Genomic DNA, 19,311 nt, shown 5'->3' on the forward strand with positions numbered 1-19,311 from the left:
GACTTGCTTTGACCAGTGGCTATCTTCCTAGGAGGATTATGGCACCAAAACACCAAACCAAACCAAGGGAAAACTGCTTTTTGCATACTCAGTAACTTTGATCTGTGGTATAAGCACTGGTTACATTTAAGCAAAGCAGCCCATCAATTGAAACAGCTTGAGAAAAGTTGCTAAGAACCTTTCCACCACTGTTTGAATCTGGATAAACCTATGGGAGAAACCATGTAGAGAAAGGCCCAGCTATCCCTTGATGCCCCAGAAAATCAGTTGAGGCCTGTATGGCCCATGTAGCTCTTTGATTGTGGCCACATGAATGAGAATGAACACAAGCTAGACCTCAGAAGAATAATCCAGCTGAATGAGCTCAAGTCACTGACCTGCAGCATCATGTTAATAAATGATCTTTTAAAAAGCTGCTATTTGGGGGGCTGTGGCTGTGGCTCAGTGGTAGAGCACTTGCCTAGTATGTGTGAGGCGCTGGGTTTGATTCTCAGCACCACATATAAATAAATAAAGGTCCATTGACAGCTAATTTTTTTTTAAAATGCAAAAGTGAAAACTAAACAAGCAAACAGTCCAACCATTGGTGACTCTGGAGTTGCTTGTGAGGCAGCAACCACTCAAAGAGCACAAAACAATTCTTTGTATGTCTTGTTCCCTAAGTTTAACCTCCCAAATACTAACTAAAGAACAATTACTTGCTTTTTCTACTTAGAGTAAACTTGCCTTTCTCAAATAAATTTTCTTAACCCCTAGAGATCAGATTTTTTGTTTTCATGCTTCCACAGCTCACTATCTACCCTACTTCGAACCCATCACATTTATGATCATGCATTAGATATCTGTTTACCATACTATGGTTAAGTTTCATGGTGAAACTAAGAGCCTAGCATATAGATGGCTTTAATGAATGTTGATTGGTTGACCATGTGCAATAGGTATCTTAATGTGTGAACAGCTCCCTAAAGATAGGACAGTGTACTGGTAGCTTCTCACATCTGTACACCTCTTTCATCATCATCTCAGGTAGAGGTAAAGCGCCCCTCCCCCTTACTGGGGATTGAACTCCCATGGGCACACTACCACTGAGCCACATCTCTAGCCCCTCCTATCCTTTAATTTGTTCTAAAATTTGAAACAGGGTCTTGCCAAGTTGCCCTGGCTGGCCTTGAATTTTCAATCCTGCTTCAGTCTCCTGAGTAGCTTGGGATCATAGCCTTGTGCCACCATGCCTGGCATGAGGTAGAGTATCTTACGGAAGCATAAAGGGGTCATTTGAGCTGCACCTTTAAAAATAATTAGAAATGGCTTGACAAATTGGTCTTAACTTTTTTGTAGGTACCTTCCTCACCCTTCCAGGGAATCCAAAGAAACACTATCAGTCTGTGCCCAAGGCTTAATTGTGGATCTTCCCAACTCACTGTCTCATTGGTTTGTGAGGGGTATTGCTCTCTTAGCTTGGGTTAGTTTATTCAGCAGTGCAGCCCCAGGCAGGGATTATTTATTTATTTATTTTAAGTCCTAGAACTCCCTCAAGTTATGCTGGAGGAGGACCTATACTCTTTTTTTTTTTTTTTTCTGCTGGGCTACAAGCAAAACTTAATAACTGGTTTCTGTGCTTCTGTTTTTGCCTCTTCCAAATGACCCAACACAGGTCTGTTAAAATCACTCTTGCTTGAGACCTTCACCTAGAAAATCAAGTTCCAAATCCTCAGTCAGCAACTGGCCTTTTATGGTCTGGCTTTCTTCAGTCTGGTTTCCTGCCTCCCTTCCTCGTCCTCTGCTCCATCTGTATACCATCTGTTGCTTGAATATATACTCTTGGGTATCTCTGTGCCTTGGCAGTTGCTATTTCTGCTGGCTGGAATACGTTTCTTGAACTGGCAAACTTCACATTCTTCAAGGCCCAGTCTTAATTTTCCCAGCTTTGGCTTCACCCTAAATTCAAGTCAGTGTAAGATGCTTATTTCTGGCCCCATTAGCAGTTGGTTCATTGTTCCTTTGGAGCATTTATCACTTATTTATCATGGCAGCCTTGATCCATGGTATTTGAAGAAATAAAACTCAAGGCTGACATACTGCTGCTAAACTTGGTGGTTAACCTTGAAAAAAATAAATCAAGGAGCCATAGGCTGGGGCTGTCTTGGCTGAACCACACCCTTAAAATGGGTAACATTCCAAGAGGTCCTGGAAAACATTTCCTAAATAAGGATCAAGACTTCTGACAAACCTATGCCATTATTTCACCCCTTTGGAAGAAACAAATGGGGTTAGCAAGTTATAAATGTGATTTTGAGCAAGGTTCGACAAGACTTCTGGTTTTTATATATGCAGAGGAAGGAATTATACAATTTCTAAAGGCTTGTTCTTTGAAAATTTATATTTGGCAGATTATCATTACATTTCTAAAACTTTCCTTGGTAAAGACCCCTCCTAAATTATGATTTTTTTCTCAAATATTCATGTAAATAATATGTATCTAAAAAGTCAATGAAATCTTTCCCCCATTCTTTTTTTGAGCTGCACACTGGCAAGTGTATGTACCTGGAAACTGCTCCCCGTCAGACTCTTCCCTCAGCTGCCCGCTCCTCCGGCTCTCTCGAGCCTCTCTCCAGCGCAGCTTCTGGATGGATGGATTTCGAATGCATTTCCGGATGCGGCACTTCTTTCGCTGTATAGTTTCTGGGCAAGGTGCGCCTCCAAACTGAGGTTCCATTTGGATCATCCGGGTTCGAATCATGTGGCCTTTCCCACATGACTTGTTACATTCTGACCACTGGGACCACTCAGTGAGTTCACAATCAATGGCTGACAAGACACAGATGGGCATGAGTGTATCTCACATCTGAAACAAGATATGGTCACTTATACTTGTTTGAAGTCTTACCAAGCCTATAGATTGTACCAAGCCTAAAAATGTGTGTACAAAAGGAATAGGCTCCATGAAGCAGAATGACATTATCCATCCCACATGGTCAGTAAATAGAGGCAGGATTGGTGCCAGGTCATGACCCACATTCTGTATCTTGTTTTTGACTCAAGAAGGTGTTGAGGGACTTTAAAGGTATGTTCAGAACCTCTTGCCCTGCTGCATAAGCTTCTAGAATATTGTTCAGTCAGCCTAAAGTGGCACAGACCAACCTCCCACAGTCTGCAAGGACTCAGAATTTCTTAAGGAAGACATAATTTACTGGTGGTGTTTCTTGGAGCAAGGCTGCCTCCCTGGGAAGAACAAGTCAACAAGATAACTGGTGGCTTGACCCCTGGGGACCAATACAAAGGAAGGAATAGTGGCTTTCTTAAGACCCAGGCAGCTTTTCTAGTTTTCAGCATCATTCCGTGTCCTATATATGGTGGTCTATGCAAAAAATACAGGAGTCAGAAATGGGAAATTCAGCAGAGGGTCAATAGCAAGTGCTATTTTATGGTTTATCATAGTGCAAGATCCAGCAAATTCTTTGGGCAGCACCTCATGAATGTAAAGGGGGAATAACAGTGATCTGATTTGCAGGATGTGTTGTAGGAGGCAAATGATTCCACACTCTATTGGCTTTGCAGAATGAGAGCTAGGCTGGATCTAGGAAATACTCATTTTGTTAAGTAGTTTCAGGCCTTTTCACCTGCGGGAGCTCAGGAAGCTTTCTTAGCTGTAAACGGGGATGATGGTGTTTTTCTCTCTTAGGTTGTGAGGATTAAAGGAGACAATGCTCCCAGTTAACAAAGTTCTACGTAAGTGTTTCCACCACCCTTTCTCCGTTGGGCCTTATGAAGACTTGTTTCAGTTGTAACTGTCCCTGTCAAAGGGTGTGGGGCCCTAACCTGATGAGCTGGGTTGACTTATCAGGCCAATTGTAGTTATTTTAAACATCATACTTTATTTGGTTGATGGTGCAGGTTATCCATACATGTGATCCAGTCTAGCTAAAACAGCTCAGGAACTATCATAGATCATCAGTTGATGTCTGCACACTTTGTGCTGGTTACTGGGTTTATTCCTCAGAGCAACCTAGGAAGTATTTCCTGATCATACAGATCAGGATACTGAGGAACAGGGATGTTAAGCAGTCTGCTGAAGGTTAGGCAACCAGTAAGGACAGAGCTGGGATTTGAACCTGAGTACTAGAAAGGGGAGGAGACTTGACAGACTGCCAGTGCATACTAGAGGAAGCCAGAAAACATCAGAGCAAGCAAAGTGTGCTTGCCCTTTTATCACCTAAGAGAGCAGCTGTCGTGGAAAGCTGGCCAGAAAAACTCCACAAATCTCTCTTCTTGGGAGATTTGTCCCCGTGTCATAAAAACAGCTGACTATAGATTTTGGAGGAGATGGGGGTAGATAGCACGTTTTAGAGAACTTGGCTTGTTTTCTTGCTGTCTTTTACCAGGCTGCTAGAGTCATTGATTTAGTGTCTGGTTCAAAGGGTTCAAAAATAGTCATAGGGAGGAAGAGCAGGATGAAATAGCTCAGAAAATTCATGGATCAGAGAAGTCCATAATTGGAGATGGGACGAGGAGAAGAAGTGAGTGTGTTTTATATACATGTCTCCCATTTAGACATCATAACCACTTGCAGTTTTTGGTAATGAGAGTGACTGAAGTGTTACATAACTATGCCAAGACAGACCCAAACCCTACTTTTAACTCCCCATCAAATCATTTACTATAGATTCTAGCGGCATGATCACAGCACTGACCTTGTTCAGACTTCTCTGGATTCTGGAACTTAGGAGGGGAAGGGGGAGGGGTTTCCAGGACCCAGGACTTACGGCACTCTGGCAGCATGCACTTCTCCACCTGCTCCAGTTCCTCGTTGCAGTCTCCAAGTTCCGCAAGAGATTTGAGCATCCGCTGGCGGGTCCGCATGCCCTTCCCACAGGTCACGCTGCAGTCACTCCACTCAGACCATGGAGACAACAGGCATGGGATGGTGTCTAGGTGAAGAGTCAGGTTTTCCACTGAGAACAGTTTTCTTTGATCTTGGCCTCACAATGCCCCAACCCTGTCCCTTGCTGTGGCCCCTGGAGTAAAATGGAATTGTGAATCCCTGGAGCAAGAAGTGGCTCTGCACTCTACTGTCCTTCTTGATACTTTCCTGCATCTCCTGTGGCCCAGCTGTTGTTCATGACCAGACATCAGATGAGGTCAGTGATGTGAGCTTACAAGTTCCCACTTGAAACAGCACTGAAGTTCTGAGTAGGATCTTACTAGAGATAAAACATTCCACATCCAAGAATTATGCACTAAAGGATAGGCTCAATACTGCATTTTTGGACTTTGATACTGAAATCTCTAGGGTGCGTATCTACTTGAGTGTGTGTTTACCTTGTGTGTTGATGTGTGGGTCTAATGCATTTTTGCATGGAGCAAGAATGGAGACCCGGCTTGGGGAGTGCATGCCTTGCCTAAATTATTATTCTTCCCTGCTGCCCCAAGAAAGATGCTTCTGTGAAAGAACTACAGAATTCTATCCAAAAGCCACCAGTTTGCCGTTCTAGCATTGCTTAGAATATCCACCAAAAAAGGCCAGTCTCTGGGTCTGGCTCTCATCTTACTCCTGGCAGCACCCTACAAAGGTGTTGGGCCATGCTTTCCCCCTGTGCTTGTCACCTCTGACCTTGATGTGGTTGTAAGGAGTGCTCTGGTATTCCACCTCCCATTCTGGGTCCTCTGCCCAGTGCCCTCCCCACACCCACTCACGGCACTCGGGCATCATGCATTTCTCCACTTGGGATGTCTCAGCCTTGCACATGGAGCCATCTGCTGGGCTCATCTTGACCATGCGGTGCCGCTTCTTCATGCCCATCCCACAGGTGGCACTGCACTCATCCCATTCACCCCACTCGGTCATCAGGCAACTGCTGGGAGCTGGGTAGTACAACAGAGTTGGAGTCATGCCAGTGGCTTCTGGGTCTGCTTGCTCGTGCCCATCCTCCCTCTGTGGCTCCCCAACTCACAGCACTCCTCGTTGACTGTGCACTTCTCTGTCTCCTCGGTGGGCAGTGTGCACACAGAGCCGTCCTCTGGAAACTGCTTCACATACCTCTCTCGGGACCGCATGCCCATGCCACAGGAGATGCTGCAGGGGGACCAGGTGATCCACTCGGACATGGTGCAAGTGGAGCCATCTGCAATATGCCAAAGTGTGCAGGAAGCTCAGCGTGTGTGGTGGGTAGGGGCAGGAGTTGGCTGGGGACCTTGCCATGGGAACTTCTCACCAGCAAGAATCCAGAAAGGAACCACTGGCATTCAAGGTTTGTTAGGTAGTGGAGGAGAGAATATAAAAGGTCTAAATCTAAACCCAGAATTGTTCTCTAAGAGTAAATATCCCTTTTACAGGTATGTGGGGCTCTCAAAATTACTCTTAATCCTGTGAAAACAATTAAAAGATGCTTGAATGGATAGAATGGTGATAATGCATATGCGCACACTAGTGTTTATATAACTCATTACATTTGTGTGGACACAATTTATATTTATGGATACTTTAAAAATGCTTAAATTTAATGCTTAAATTCTAGACTGTATACACACAAATGCATATATAATATAAATGTACATATAATTTAGTGTACATATTTAAGTCATAGTTCATTTATAGTCTAAAATGTGTCCATACATCTAACACCAGTAAATAAAAATCCATGTCTTTAGCCTCTAATCACATCAAATGCTCAGTTGCCATGTGTGCCTGGTGGCTACTGTATTGGACAGTGTGGATATAGAACATTTCTACCATCATGGAAAGTTCTTTTGGACAGCACTGGAAGAAATGATTCATTCTGAGATATGGTATAAGCACTTTTGTTCAGAGGAAATGGAAACTTTAATTATTGTCTAAAGCTATGAGTTCTAGAAAACCAGAGGAAGGAACTTTGTTCTGAGGATAGCGTGGTGGGCTATGAGACACAGGGCTGATCTGTGCCCAAAGAGCAAATTACAGCAACTGAACAGACATCTCAATGCCCCTGTTGAGGATGGTAATAAAAAAGACAATACCCCAGCTGCTGACCAGGTGGGGGACCAGGGGTCATGTCTGAATGCCAGGAGAGAGGAACAGAGGAAGGCTGAGGAAAATAATATAAGCTGCTTATTTCTAAAGAGGAAAATGAAGTCATTTGGCCATCCATCCATCCACTCACACATTTGTTCATGAAGATTTAATGAATGCTTAGTGGTATGATATTGTCCTATGAGAGAATGGCGGTAGGGGTGGAGACGGATACATAATTTGACAGTAATTCCAGGTATTGAAAATGGAACAAGAGAAGCCTAGGGAATGGGGCAGCACAGAGGAGGGAACATTTGCTCTGTCTTTGAGTTGTGGGTTAAATTTCATATCAGAAAGCACATCTGAGAACACTTTTGTTGAGTAGAGGATATTTGCATTTGAGGGGCTGGCTTCTGCAAACACCCCTTTATAGAGACTGTATGTGTGTGTGTGTGTGTGTGTGAGAGAGAGAGAGAGAGAGAGAAAGGAGAACTAAGGTCCAAGTGTGCAAAGTTTGCAGCCAGCCTGTGCCCGTCCACAGACTGTCAACTTGCACATACATGGTGTCTGACATTGTTATTTAGCTCATGGACTGTGGCTAGACAGTGTTGATGATGCACAGAAACCCCATACACTGGACCTAACTAAAGACAGCAGGTACAACCAATTAGGTAATTATATTCTGGTGTTATACAGTTGCGGGTATAGGACTTGACAAGCCATAATTCAGTCTTACCATGGCCTGGCAAGACATTGCCTTGGACAGGGTGAATATGGTTACTGACAACTTGAGTGTGTTCTGAGAGGACATGCTGGAGCTCAAGAAGCTCCCATCTTCAAGTACCCACCTCCACAGAGTCCTTAGGTGCCTTTACTGAAAAGGTGCCTTTCAGTACTGCAGTGTAATGTTGATTGTGTCAGATGTGTGTGCTTGTTTTTAACCATGCTTTTACCCTGGTTCTCTGTAGGACCATTTCACCAATAAATTAAGCCAAGGAGTTTGCACATGAGCAACAGGACTCATCTTAATTTGCAAAAGATCCCTCAAATGGTCCCTTGGAAGATGTATGAAAGTAGGGAGAGATGTCAAAGGCTAGGCTAAATGGCTTGGTCCGGATCATTAGGAAGAAACTTGATGAAGATGCAGTTGCTATAATATAATGATGTACATTCATCTTATAAAAATAATTTTTAAAGAATGTTCAAAGGAATCTCTTCTTCCTCCCCATTTAAACCATTTCCCTTAAATAATTCAGTGTAGAAGGGATGTGGGTATAAGGAGTTGCTACTAGTGTGCATACACCCCAGGTACAAAGAACAGACCCAGCCCAGAACTGTCATTACCTGCTGGGAATCACCTGAACTGGTATAAGGATAGACTCTTTGTGGAGCAGGAGATTAAAGGCCTCAATTTTCACTGTAGCCCTCAGCTCCACAGCCCTAAGAAAGCACCTTCAACATTAATCTGTCAGTCACATTCTTCCCCTGTTTGTAGGAATGACCTCTCTATGGCAAGGTTTGTTCACCTCCAAAGTGCCTTATTTTGGGCAAAAACTAGTTAGCAATAAACCATATGTGAGTGCAGTCCAGAGAGGTATTTAAGGACAGGCATTTAAGCCTGTAGCCAAGAAGAGCTGGGGAGTGAATGATTGTAGGGGGTAAGGTTTCTTTTCCTCTGCGTGGAAGTGGCTTTCTTCCTGCTGTGCACCATAGCTTGTATGTGTCTTCCTGCAGCCTCACTGCACCTCTGAGAGAATAAGATGAGAGCGAGAATATAGGTCTATCAAGGCAGAGAGGAGTCATGCCCTGGGAAGCAGGCAGTCAACCTTTGCACAGCAATCAGCTTTGTGCAGTCTTGAAGTCTGATCGTGACATAGGTGTTGCAAGCTTGTAGTTCAAGCCTGACCTTTAAGCAATTGTAGATAGACTGAGAAGATCCTGACAGGATGCGAATGCTTGGGTTGAGGTGGAATACTGATGAGGGGTCATGAATGACAGAATTAGGGCAGTGCACCTGGATTCCATCTTGATCAACCTCTTCATGGACTCCATTGGGGAGTTAAGATCCAGAATCAGGCTACGGTTATTTGTAATTTGTCATAAGACACATCTGTCTGTTTGCTTTGCAGTCAAGTGTATGCATGCACTGTTCCATGGCTGGGGAGGGAAGAGGGTAGTCATGCAACCTCTAGAATTCTGGGCTGGGGTTGTGGCTCAGGGGCAGAGCACTCACTTAACACAAACGAGGCCCTGGGTTTGATCCTCAGCACTACATAAAAATAAAATAAAGATATTGTGTCCGTCTACAACTAAAAATATTTTTTAAAAAAGAATTCTTCTGGTGTCATAAGACATTCTAGACTCAGAGCCCCGAAGGCATTGTTGCAGAAGTGGGTATGCAGTATAGTCAGGGTCCTACTGCCCCCTTCAGGGCCACTGCCTGCCTGGGTGGAGGGGGCCTGTGTTGCCAGGCAGACCTCTCTTCTTGAGCTTCTGCCCACTGGTCTGGGTTGTCTCCTTACCTTCATCACTGCAGCCCGGGCCCATGCAGGGCTGGAAGTCCTGGGTGTCAGGGCAGGGGACACTGAGGTCCAGCTGTGCCTTCAACATTCGCTGCCGCATCCTCTTGCCTTTGTCACAGGTGGAGGAGCTGCAGGCGGACCACGGGGACCAGTTGGAGTAGATGCAGGTTTCAGGAGTATCATCTGGAAAGAGTGGTTGAGATGTTTTCCCTGGAGCCTGTGGAAGCTGCAGCAGGCCTTCTCGCCAGAGAAGCTCATCTGCAGGCAGGAGAAGCCCTGCTGTCCACCCAGCCTTCATGGCAGGGATGGCAGCAGCCATTCCCTTGTCTTTAAAAATCGAATTTCAACATCTTGCTAGTAAATATCCAAATGATAGGAACACTTCTCTTTTTTATCTCTTCCTCTCAACACATGCACATCTTTTCATTACCAGTCCCTCACCTTGGCAGAAGTTGTTTTCCAACTCATGTAGGCATTTCATAGACAGTTTTTGGAAAGTACAGATTTTATTTGTTTCAGCTTCATCTTCCCAATGTCTGCTAAACACAGTTTAAACATGGTTAAAAGTAAGGGCAGCTAATTTTTTTTTTTTTTGTACTTGGGATTGAACTCAGGGGCACTCAACCACTGAGCCACATCCTTAGCCCTATTTTGTATTTTATTTAGAGACAGGATCTCACTGAGTTGCTTAGTGCCTCAATTTTGCTGAGGCTGGCTTTGAACTCATAATCCTCCTGCCTAAGCCACTGGCATTACAGGTGTGTGTCACTGCACCCAGCTGCAGTTAATATTTGTAGAGCACTTATTATGTGCTAACCTATGTGTTTTATCCCATTTAGCCTCAGCTCTATGTTTTTATTTTTGAGACAGGATCTTACTAAATTACTTTCTGTGAGGCAGGTTCTATTATTATGCCTATTTTACAGTGAGGGAACTGAGGTAGAAAGGTGAGCCTCTTGCCCAAGGTCAGAAGGCTAATAAAAGTCTAGATTGTTCGGCTCCAGATTCCATGAGAAAACCTAGGTTCAAAGATTGGCTCTGCCACTCCCTCCTGACTATGGGACCTGGGCCTTTTTCCTTGCTGAGGAGTAGATATTCCCATGTCTACCTCCTAGGCCAGTGCAAGAATCAAGCAGAAAGTGATCTGAATATTCAAATTCCATCTTTGTGGTTATTTTAAAGGAGTGATACCATTGAATACATATTTCAATATTATACCTTCACAAATTACCTTATAATTGGTGGCTAATTTTAGCCTTGCTTTTTGCTTTTTTTTTTTTTTTTTTTTTGTGGAGAGGGGTGCTGGGGATGGAACCCTGGGCCTGGTGTGGGCTAAGCATGCACTCTGTCACTGAGCTACACCCCAGCCCCTGATTATTTCTTAAGGAGAAATCCTCAGAGATGGGATAACCAGGTCAAAGGATATGGCTGTTTTTATTTTTTATGGTACTGGGATTGAACCCAGGGTACTCTATCACTGAGCTGTCATCTCAGACCTTTTTATTTAGTTTTTTGTTTTTGATATAGGGTCTTACTAAGTTACCCAGGCTGATCTGGAACTTGCAATTTTCGTGCCTCAGCTTCCTGAGTTGCTGGGATTGCAGCCATACTTCACCATGCTCCTCTGTGTTTATAGTTCTTAAACCATGTTAGCAAGTTGCTTTCTCAATGGCACATGCCATTTGTATTGCTACTTACAACATAGGAGAATAACCTACCTTCATCTTTCTCTTCTGGAGCCAGGTCTGCTACAATATCGTCAACATTATCAGGCACAATATTGCATTGTTCCCCCTGCAAAAGGAATTTTATTTGGAGGGCTCACATTAGAGAAAGAAGGGAATGTGCAGGGGACAGATGAAGGAGGACATAAAATTGAATGCCCACTCTGTACCAGTCCTATCCATGGTAGAGTTCTAGGTCAAATTTTATAACTTGACTGAAAAAGAAGTGCACAAAAGCAGAGTTGGCAAAGGAAGAATTCTGACCAGGGCAGACATGAGTAATCAACTGTGGGAATCATGATGAAACCTATCCACCTGGATCAAATCATTCATTTGGGCACTAGGCGTAACTACTGAGTTCATTTTGCTCATTTACATCTTATTAAATAATTTGCATACTGAAACACTTGAAAGCTCAGGAGTTCCAGGCACCCCCAAAATTCTAGAGCAGAAAGGTGTTGGGTTTCCTTGGCTATGCTGGTGGGCTCAAACCCATTACCTTCCGAGCGATTCTCTCAATAACAACTCTGGCTACTTGAGTGATGGACCCTCCCTCTGGGTCGTAGAAAGGACTCTGAGGATGGTCCAGACTGGTCAGGGGCCGGATTTTCTCCTGTGGAATTGTGGGTTTGTTTGGTGACTGTAGAAAAAACACAGATACAGAAAGGGGAAGTAAAAAAAAAAAAAAACCACAAAGCAAATTGTTTATATGGAACAGAAGAAAAACTCTGATAGGAATTTTAAACAAATGTAACAGTAGCTATGGAATTCCATTCATGCCATCTACTGTGCTTGGAAATTTGTAGATCTGTACTTCAAAATTCTTCCACGGGGATGTGGTTTACTGGTGAAGCACTTGCTTAGCATGCATGAGGCCCTGGGTTCAAACTCCAGCATCACACACACACACACACACACACACACACACACACACACACCAGGATTGTGCCAGATGAAGAAACCAAGTTCCATCCTAGCTCAGAAATGGCTAAGCCAGTTTGGCTTGAATCCCAATCTCTTCTACTGGACCAGGCAGCATTTTTTTTTTTTTCATAACAGGTCAGATGGTAAATATTTTAGGCTTTGTGAGTCACATTGTCTGTCACAACTACTCTGCTCAGCCCTTTTAGTGAGAAAGACAATATGTAATTGGATGTGTAGCTGGCTTTGAAAACTATTTACAAATCAGGGTACAGGGTAGATTATCTCCAAACCATAGTGTGCTGATGCCTGTTCTAGATTGTTCTCCCAGTGGTTTTGTGATGGCTTCAGATTTCATTGCAGTTTGGTATGTTGACCATGTCTAAGAAATATGTGACAACCAGGCAAGAATAAACTCCTCACACTTTAAAATCTGGCCCAATCTTAAGCAAACACAACTTCCTTCAGTCTGTGTGTCTCTGCCCCTGTCCTTGGCATGCTGCCCTTGCTTACCTGTGATCTGCTCATTAGCAGATTCCCTTTCTGTGCTCTGGTCACTGCAAGGATCCTGTCCAGAGCCTGAATCATTGTGTATGTGATGATGAGACGATGTTGACCTCTCCTTCCAGACTAAGTTCTTCTAGAACAGCAGGGTCAGACTCACCCCCAGATCCAGGACACCCAAATAGGGGTGAGCCCGAGGAAGGGAATGTGCAGGGGACAGATGAAGGAGGACATAAAATTGAATGCCCACTCTGTACCAGTCCTATCCATGGTAGAGTTCTAGGTCAAATTTTATAACTTGACTGAAAAAGAAGTGCTTAGGAAGCCTGCCATTCACCACTCAGGCACACCTACCTCATAGGTCACCCCGCTGTCAGTGCCGGCGTCCCAGGGAATCAGATCTTGCACCACCTTCTGGACCCAGCCGCATTCCTTGGTGCACAGATCCTCTGCAGATAAGCCCACGTTCCAGTCGGGACTAGGGCCCATCATGGTCAGGAAGGACATTAAGTGGCGTGTCCTATCTACTGAAAATTCAGCTGACGGTGCTGCTCTCCTGGAAACCAAATACAGAGGGCTGTATATTAGGGGATAAAGGGTGCATACTCTGGGGGACATGTGGTTGGGACATGACTCGAGGACACAAGGGACAGAGGAGGCAGATTCTCTGGCCATTACTGGGTTTTGCTCTTCTGTCTTCTGAGCCCACTTCTTGGAGAAACACGAAGTGAGTGAGCCCCATGTGGTTACTCTATCTAGCTTTAATGTGTCATTCTGAGAGCTCCACTGGGCCATTGCAGGGGTCCCCATGTCTGCTGCCTCTATTCCCTTTAAGAGGCCTTCCACGGCAAGGCCGTGTCTGGCAGCAGGACACACCCAACGACTCACACCTGATTCCCTGGCCATTTTCTCCCATTGGAAGCAGGGGTCCAGTTACAGAACCATTCTCCTTTGGCTGATGACTTCCAGCTGCAGAAAATGACCTCTCAGCTCTACAGCCCCAAGGGCAGCTCTTCAACCTCCATCACCCCTGGGTTACTAAGAGGAGGTTCCAGTAGGGACTGGGCTTCATGAGATAAATGGTGGCTGCCCACTGAAAAGTCTGGGGAGGAAAAGAATCCTATTTACTTGTGGCTGACCCTTGTTATTTTATTTTCCCCTCATGACAATCTTGCGGTGTTAGAATTATTATCCTGTTCTATGGAGAGGCAATGCGAGTGAACAGAAATGAGTGAACTGGGAGACACAGGTAGCAGAGACTGAGACTTGAAGTCAGTTGGTGTCACTTTTTATACCCCTCGGCTGCTAACTGTGGGGAATCCCTGGCTGGGGACCAACTGGTATATTTAGTCCAGCTGGCAGCTGGTCCACCTCAGCTGTTCCGGAGTCTTAAAACCTTCTGTTGGTACCAGCTGCTTCTGGCGGCCCTCACCTGGCCCCAGAAAGCAATGACTCCAGATCTGGTGGGCCCTGTGGAACCCCGTCATCGGGTTCTGGCAGCCAGATGGGACCAGACAGAAAGCGTAGGAGGAGGGGAGCCTGGGTGTTCATCTTAGCTCCACTTCACACAGCTGCACCTCCTTAGGCAAATTCCCAAAACCTTTCTGTGTCTCAGTGTCCAAATCTTTAAAATGGGGATAACATATGTCAGCTCCAAAGGGTTATTATGTTAAATGAGCCAACTTGAACACAGTACTTTGCCCAGCTCCTGCCACCTGAGTCATTTTTATTGCAGGTTGAGCACCCTTAATCTGAGAATCTAAAATCTGAACTGCTTCAAAATCTAACACTTGGAGCACTGACAGGATGTCACAGTGGAAAATTTAAACAATTAATAGAATGCGCTCAAGTTCCACCCATTTTCCCACAAATGACATTATTTCTTTCTTTTATGGTTGAATAAAACTCCGTTGTGTATATATATCACATTTTAAAAATCTATTCATCTGTTGATGGACATCTGGGCTGGTTCCATAACTTGGCTATTGTGAATTGTGCTGCTATAAACAGGGTATGCATGTGTCACTGTAGTATCCTGACTTTAACTCCTTTGGGTAGGTACTGAGGACTAGTATACCTGGGTCATATGATGGTTCCATTTCTAGTCTTTTGAGGAACCTCCACACTGATTTCCTTCCTGGCTGTACTAATGTGCCATCCCACCATGACTGTCTCATGTTCCCTTTTCCTCACATCCTTCCAGCACTTATTATTAGTCCCCACAATCTGTTTTAATAATCCCTTCTGGTGCTCTTCATGCACTTCAAGTCTCAGCTCATGAGTCACCTCTTCCAGGATCCTTTCTGATCACCTAGCTGAGGTAAGCATCCTTGGTCTATATTTCCACACGCTGTGAGGTCTCGGTAGCCAGACCCTATGATTGTAATTGCTTCTATACTGTCTGGTCACTGGGGGCTTCTTGAAGGCAGGGACCTTAAATTTCACAACTGCACCTCAGTACTTGCTCAGTGGACCACTGAACCAATGGCTATGTGATGGTTTGAGCTACTCTCCTTACTAGCTCTAGATCTCAGGCAAGTCCCACACTGTCTTTGAGTCTCAGTGTTGTCATCTAACAATACCTACATGAGGGCCAAATGAGATGCATTTCTGGGAGATTTTACAAACTGCTGAAGTACTACACTGACATAGTCTGCTATGAGGTTAGCCAGATAAAAACATCCTTTCCCTGTGTGTGCATTTTTTGGCATATGGATCAGTGGTTTCAGCAGCTGCCTTAAAGACCAGGCTTCTCCAAAGATTGTAGTCTGGGGAGCTGTGATGTTGCTCACAGAGGGATTTACAGGATGTAGTTCTGGCCTGTCCTGCAGGAACTGCCAATCAAGAGCCTTGGCATCTTACTGGGGCTGCTTTATACCCCAGTCCAACCTCCCTGTTTTCCCTATCAGGTCCCAATAGAGTAGGGACCTTCTTTTCTTGGTTATAGCATATCCCACTGCTTAGCTTAGGAGTTGGCATGCAGTGGGTTCTCTTCAAATGTTTGTTGAAATAAATGAATTAATCTTGGAGATGAATGTAGAGCTCTTGTTCTTCCTTTGACCTTCAAATTTAATTAAAAATCACTTCACAGTATTTACTACTTCTATTATAAAATTCTATTTAAAATAATGAAATGGATAAGAACCTATGTGAGTTTTCTTTAGGAAATGCCAGATTGGACTGGAGTTCTTTGTTCAAGCCATAACAAAAGTTCTTATTTATGCCTTTTTATAAACCATGTCTTCCAAGATATGATATTTTTGCTAATTCGGTTTCATTTTTCTATCTGGGAATTAAATTTGAATCCATTTTCTAGAAAACAGAGTTGATCTAGTCATACCACACACCAGAGTATATGATAAAGCATGATAATCAGAATGGTCTGATGTTCAAGATAAAATGGAAATATAAGTCAGTGGCATAGAATGGAGATTCCAGAAACTATAGGTAAGGACTTATACAAATAGGCTACTCAAGTTAGAGTGGAAGGAAATATTGTACAAGTGGGGTTGGGCTAAATTATAAAAAATATTGGTTTCATATCTAATATACCAAATAATAAAGCCTGAGTCAACAGAAAGCAACAAAATCAGAAAAAAATCCACTGTTCAAGGAAAAAAACAACAACAGATAAATGTTAAATTTCTAAATTTTGAAACTATAAAAGAAATCACAAAGAAAAAAGTTAACTACTTGAATTATACTTTAGCCAAAACATCTTTATAGTGAAAACAATAGTTCATGTTTAATATCCCTAATCCAAAAAGTTTGAAATCTGAAATGCTCCAAAATCTGAAACTTTTGAACACTGACATAACACCACAAATGGACAAATTCCACATCCAACTTCATGTGCTGGGTCACAGTCAAAATGCTGGTGCACTAAAAATACTGCATAAAATTACTTTCAGATTATGTGCATAAGGTGTATCTGAAACAGAAAAGAATTTAGTTTTGGATCCCATTTCCAAGATACCTCATTATGTATATGTAAATATTCCAAAACCTGAAAACTTAAAAAAATCCCAAATACCTCTGGTCCCAAACATTTTGGACAAGGAATTTTCAACCTGTGCCTGAATTATAGAAAAAAAAAATGGTGTGTTAGCAAAATGTCTCTGTTAAGTGTAACAAACAAAGTGTTAATATTGTACAGATATAACCCAAATCTCTAAGAAAAAGACCACAACCCCAGTGAAGGAAATTTACAAACAGACAATTCACATCAGAAAAATGAGAACAGAGAAACATTTCCTCCTTTTACATTTAGAAGGTAGTGTGGTGTGCAGGGAAGAACCCCAGGGCATTGGCATGGACAGTTGGATCTGAATCTTGGTTCAGTCACTGAATTATTTGCTGACACAGCAGCCTTTATCCCACCTTTCTTTGAAGTTACTACATCTGCAAAATGGAAACACCATCATACCTATCTCAGGGTTTTATTGTGAGGAAATCACTTCTCATTGTGACTGACACATAATAGGACTTGGTAAAGGCTGATTTTCTTTTCGTGCAGTTTTTCCAAACAAAACTTCTGAAAACATCGCAAAAGAAATTAGTTTTTCTTCTTCTAGAGATTTATTCTCCCCTTGCAAATTACATACACCAGTGAGACTCAGGAGTGTTTACTAAACCATTCATAGGCTGGGTTCTGTCTCTCATATATTCCAAACAATCCTCGTTTTCACACCTGCAGAAACTCAACCAGACACAAGGGGGCGCCCAAGTCATTCACTAGGCTCTTTTAGTCCTGGGTGGGTGGAGAGAGGTTTGAGTGAGATTCCTAAGGTGCTGGAGAAACTGTAACCAGGAGGTATCAGGAACTCCTGATCCACCTGCAGACTCAGATCTACCACCTGCTCCTCTAGTCCAAGGCGTGTCTTCCTTTTCTGTCCTGGAGACATGGAATGCTGTAGGAGGCAGGGAGGGCCCTGGAACTCCCAGTTTGGATTTAAGAGAAATAGATGTCTCTGGCCTCTTGGGCAAGGGTGGCTTTGGATTTCTGGAGAAGGTGAACATGTCTCTACTCCACTGACCTCACACATAGGGACATTGACTAATAAAATGTTCATTAAGGGGAGTTCCTGGGAATAATTTAAGAGACTGCAGTCCTTTCCAAGATTCATTATAAGAAAGGAAGTAAGTATTTTTAAGAATTCCAATAATTCTTAGCGCTCAGACCACACTGGAGGAACTGGGTGATGGAAATTCAGAATTGATTTGCAGGAAACCTGGGCATTTTCCACTTCAGCCCCAGAGGAACTAGTGAAGGATGTGCAGTTTGTTCAGAATCTGTCTTTCCTGTCTCTACCTGGGGTTGGGCTGTCGGAGCTACAGCTTGATTTATTGAGCTAAACAAGTCAGCAACTAATTTGTTCATTCATGGCTGTCCTTTGAGAAGTGGTGCTGGGGATAAAGATGAAGATCATTGAAAAACAAGTCAGTTTCAACGGGCAGGACCTCGCAAAGTAGGTCACCCTGGCTTTCCACTGGGCCTAGGGAGGCTGGAATCCCATTAACCTCAATCGAGTAGGCTCTGGGAGGAGGGGTAGGGCTGTTTGGGCAAAACAAAACTTAGCTGCATGGAGGCTTCCTAATTTGACTTCCTAATGAGATTTGGAAGAGGAAAGGGGAACCTAGGGTATAGGAAAAGCAAAGGAAAATTCCTCTCCCTCAGCAAGCTGGTGGCTCTGAGTGTGGAGGATGTGAGTGTTTCGGGGGGGCGGGGTGTCTGAGTGTTTGCCATCAATGGATTCTCTCCCACTGGTGTCTCCGGGGGTCTGAGGGATGAGCGAAGTGTGGAAATGTGTCCCAGAAGATTTCTTTCAATTTTTTAGAAAGTCTCTCCCATCTTTGTGGTGGGCAGAGTTCTATTGATTTTCACCCCCTTGGAGCTCCAGCCCAGTCTTGTCTTTCACAGCAAACTTCATGGAAGTGCTTGGCGACTCCATGATCTCACTTTCTGTTCACACTTCACCTACGATGTGCTGTTTCCCTCCCCGTGTGCCCCAGCCGAAAGCCTTCTCTATAAGGTCAAGAGTGACCTTCATGTTGACAAATCCAAGAAGCATCTTGCAGCCCTGTCTTACTCGATCTCTCCACTGCACTGGACCGAGCTGAATGCTCTCCTGGAACACTCTTCCCTTGGCTTCCAGGTTGCAAATTTCCCTCTGGATCTCTTTGCTCTTCCTTTTCTGTTTCCTTTGCAGGCAAGTCCTCCACAGCATGAAACGCTAGAGCTCTTTGGGACTCAGTCCTAAGCCCTTGACTCTTATTCTCAAGTTCTGTCTCATCTGTGCCCTTCATATAGATTATCTCCCATTCCTCAATGACTCCTAATTTTATTTCTCAGCATGGAATTCTTGCCCTGAGATTCAGAGCTATGTAGCCAACTGGGTACTCAATACTTCCACCTGGACATCAAGACATCTTAACAATGTAGCTCAGTCAGTCATTTGGTGCTCCCATCAGACTTACCTAATGTTTCTAGTCCTATGGATGGCACCACAAATTCCTTAGGCCAGTCACATCTGGATCGCTGTGTCTCTCCCACCTTCTCTGTTTAACCCATTACCGCAGTCTGTCAGTATTACCTCCTACCTGCATCTCTCACATTTCTGCACTTCTTTCCATTTCCATCACCACCACCACCATG

General features: G+C 43.8%; 2 protein-coding genes across 2 annotated transcripts in view; one reads left to right on the forward strand and one right to left on the reverse strand.

The window, feature by feature from the left end:
• The window catches only part of Rras2 (RAS related 2), a 123,271-nt gene that overhangs the window by 93,425 nt on the left and 10,535 nt on the right, over nt 1-19,311 (forward strand). The gene's annotated exons all lie outside the window — the stretch shown is intronic.
• Nucleotides 1-19,311, reverse strand: part of Spon1 (spondin 1) — a 264,182-nt gene that overhangs the window by 2,419 nt on the left and 242,452 nt on the right. The window contains exons 8-15 of the mRNA XM_027942322.2: nt 13,011-13,212; nt 11,731-11,871; nt 11,226-11,301; nt 9,508-9,690; nt 5,952-6,122; nt 5,695-5,862; nt 4,764-4,928; nt 2,545-2,808 (exon numbers count right to left, since the gene is read on the reverse strand). Coding sequence (XP_027798123.2) covers nt 2,545-2,808; nt 4,764-4,928; nt 5,695-5,862; nt 5,952-6,122; nt 9,508-9,690; nt 11,226-11,301; nt 11,731-11,871; nt 13,011-13,212 — 1,370 coding nt within the window. The remainder of the gene's footprint in view (nt 1-2,544; nt 2,809-4,763; nt 4,929-5,694; nt 5,863-5,951; nt 6,123-9,507; nt 9,691-11,225; nt 11,302-11,730; nt 11,872-13,010; nt 13,213-19,311) is intronic.

The sequence above is a fragment of the Marmota flaviventris genome, chromosome 9 (assembly GCF_047511675.1).
Source record: "Marmota flaviventris isolate mMarFla1 chromosome 9, mMarFla1.hap1, whole genome shotgun sequence".
NCBI lineage: Eukaryota > Metazoa > Chordata > Mammalia > Rodentia > Sciuridae > Marmota > Marmota flaviventris.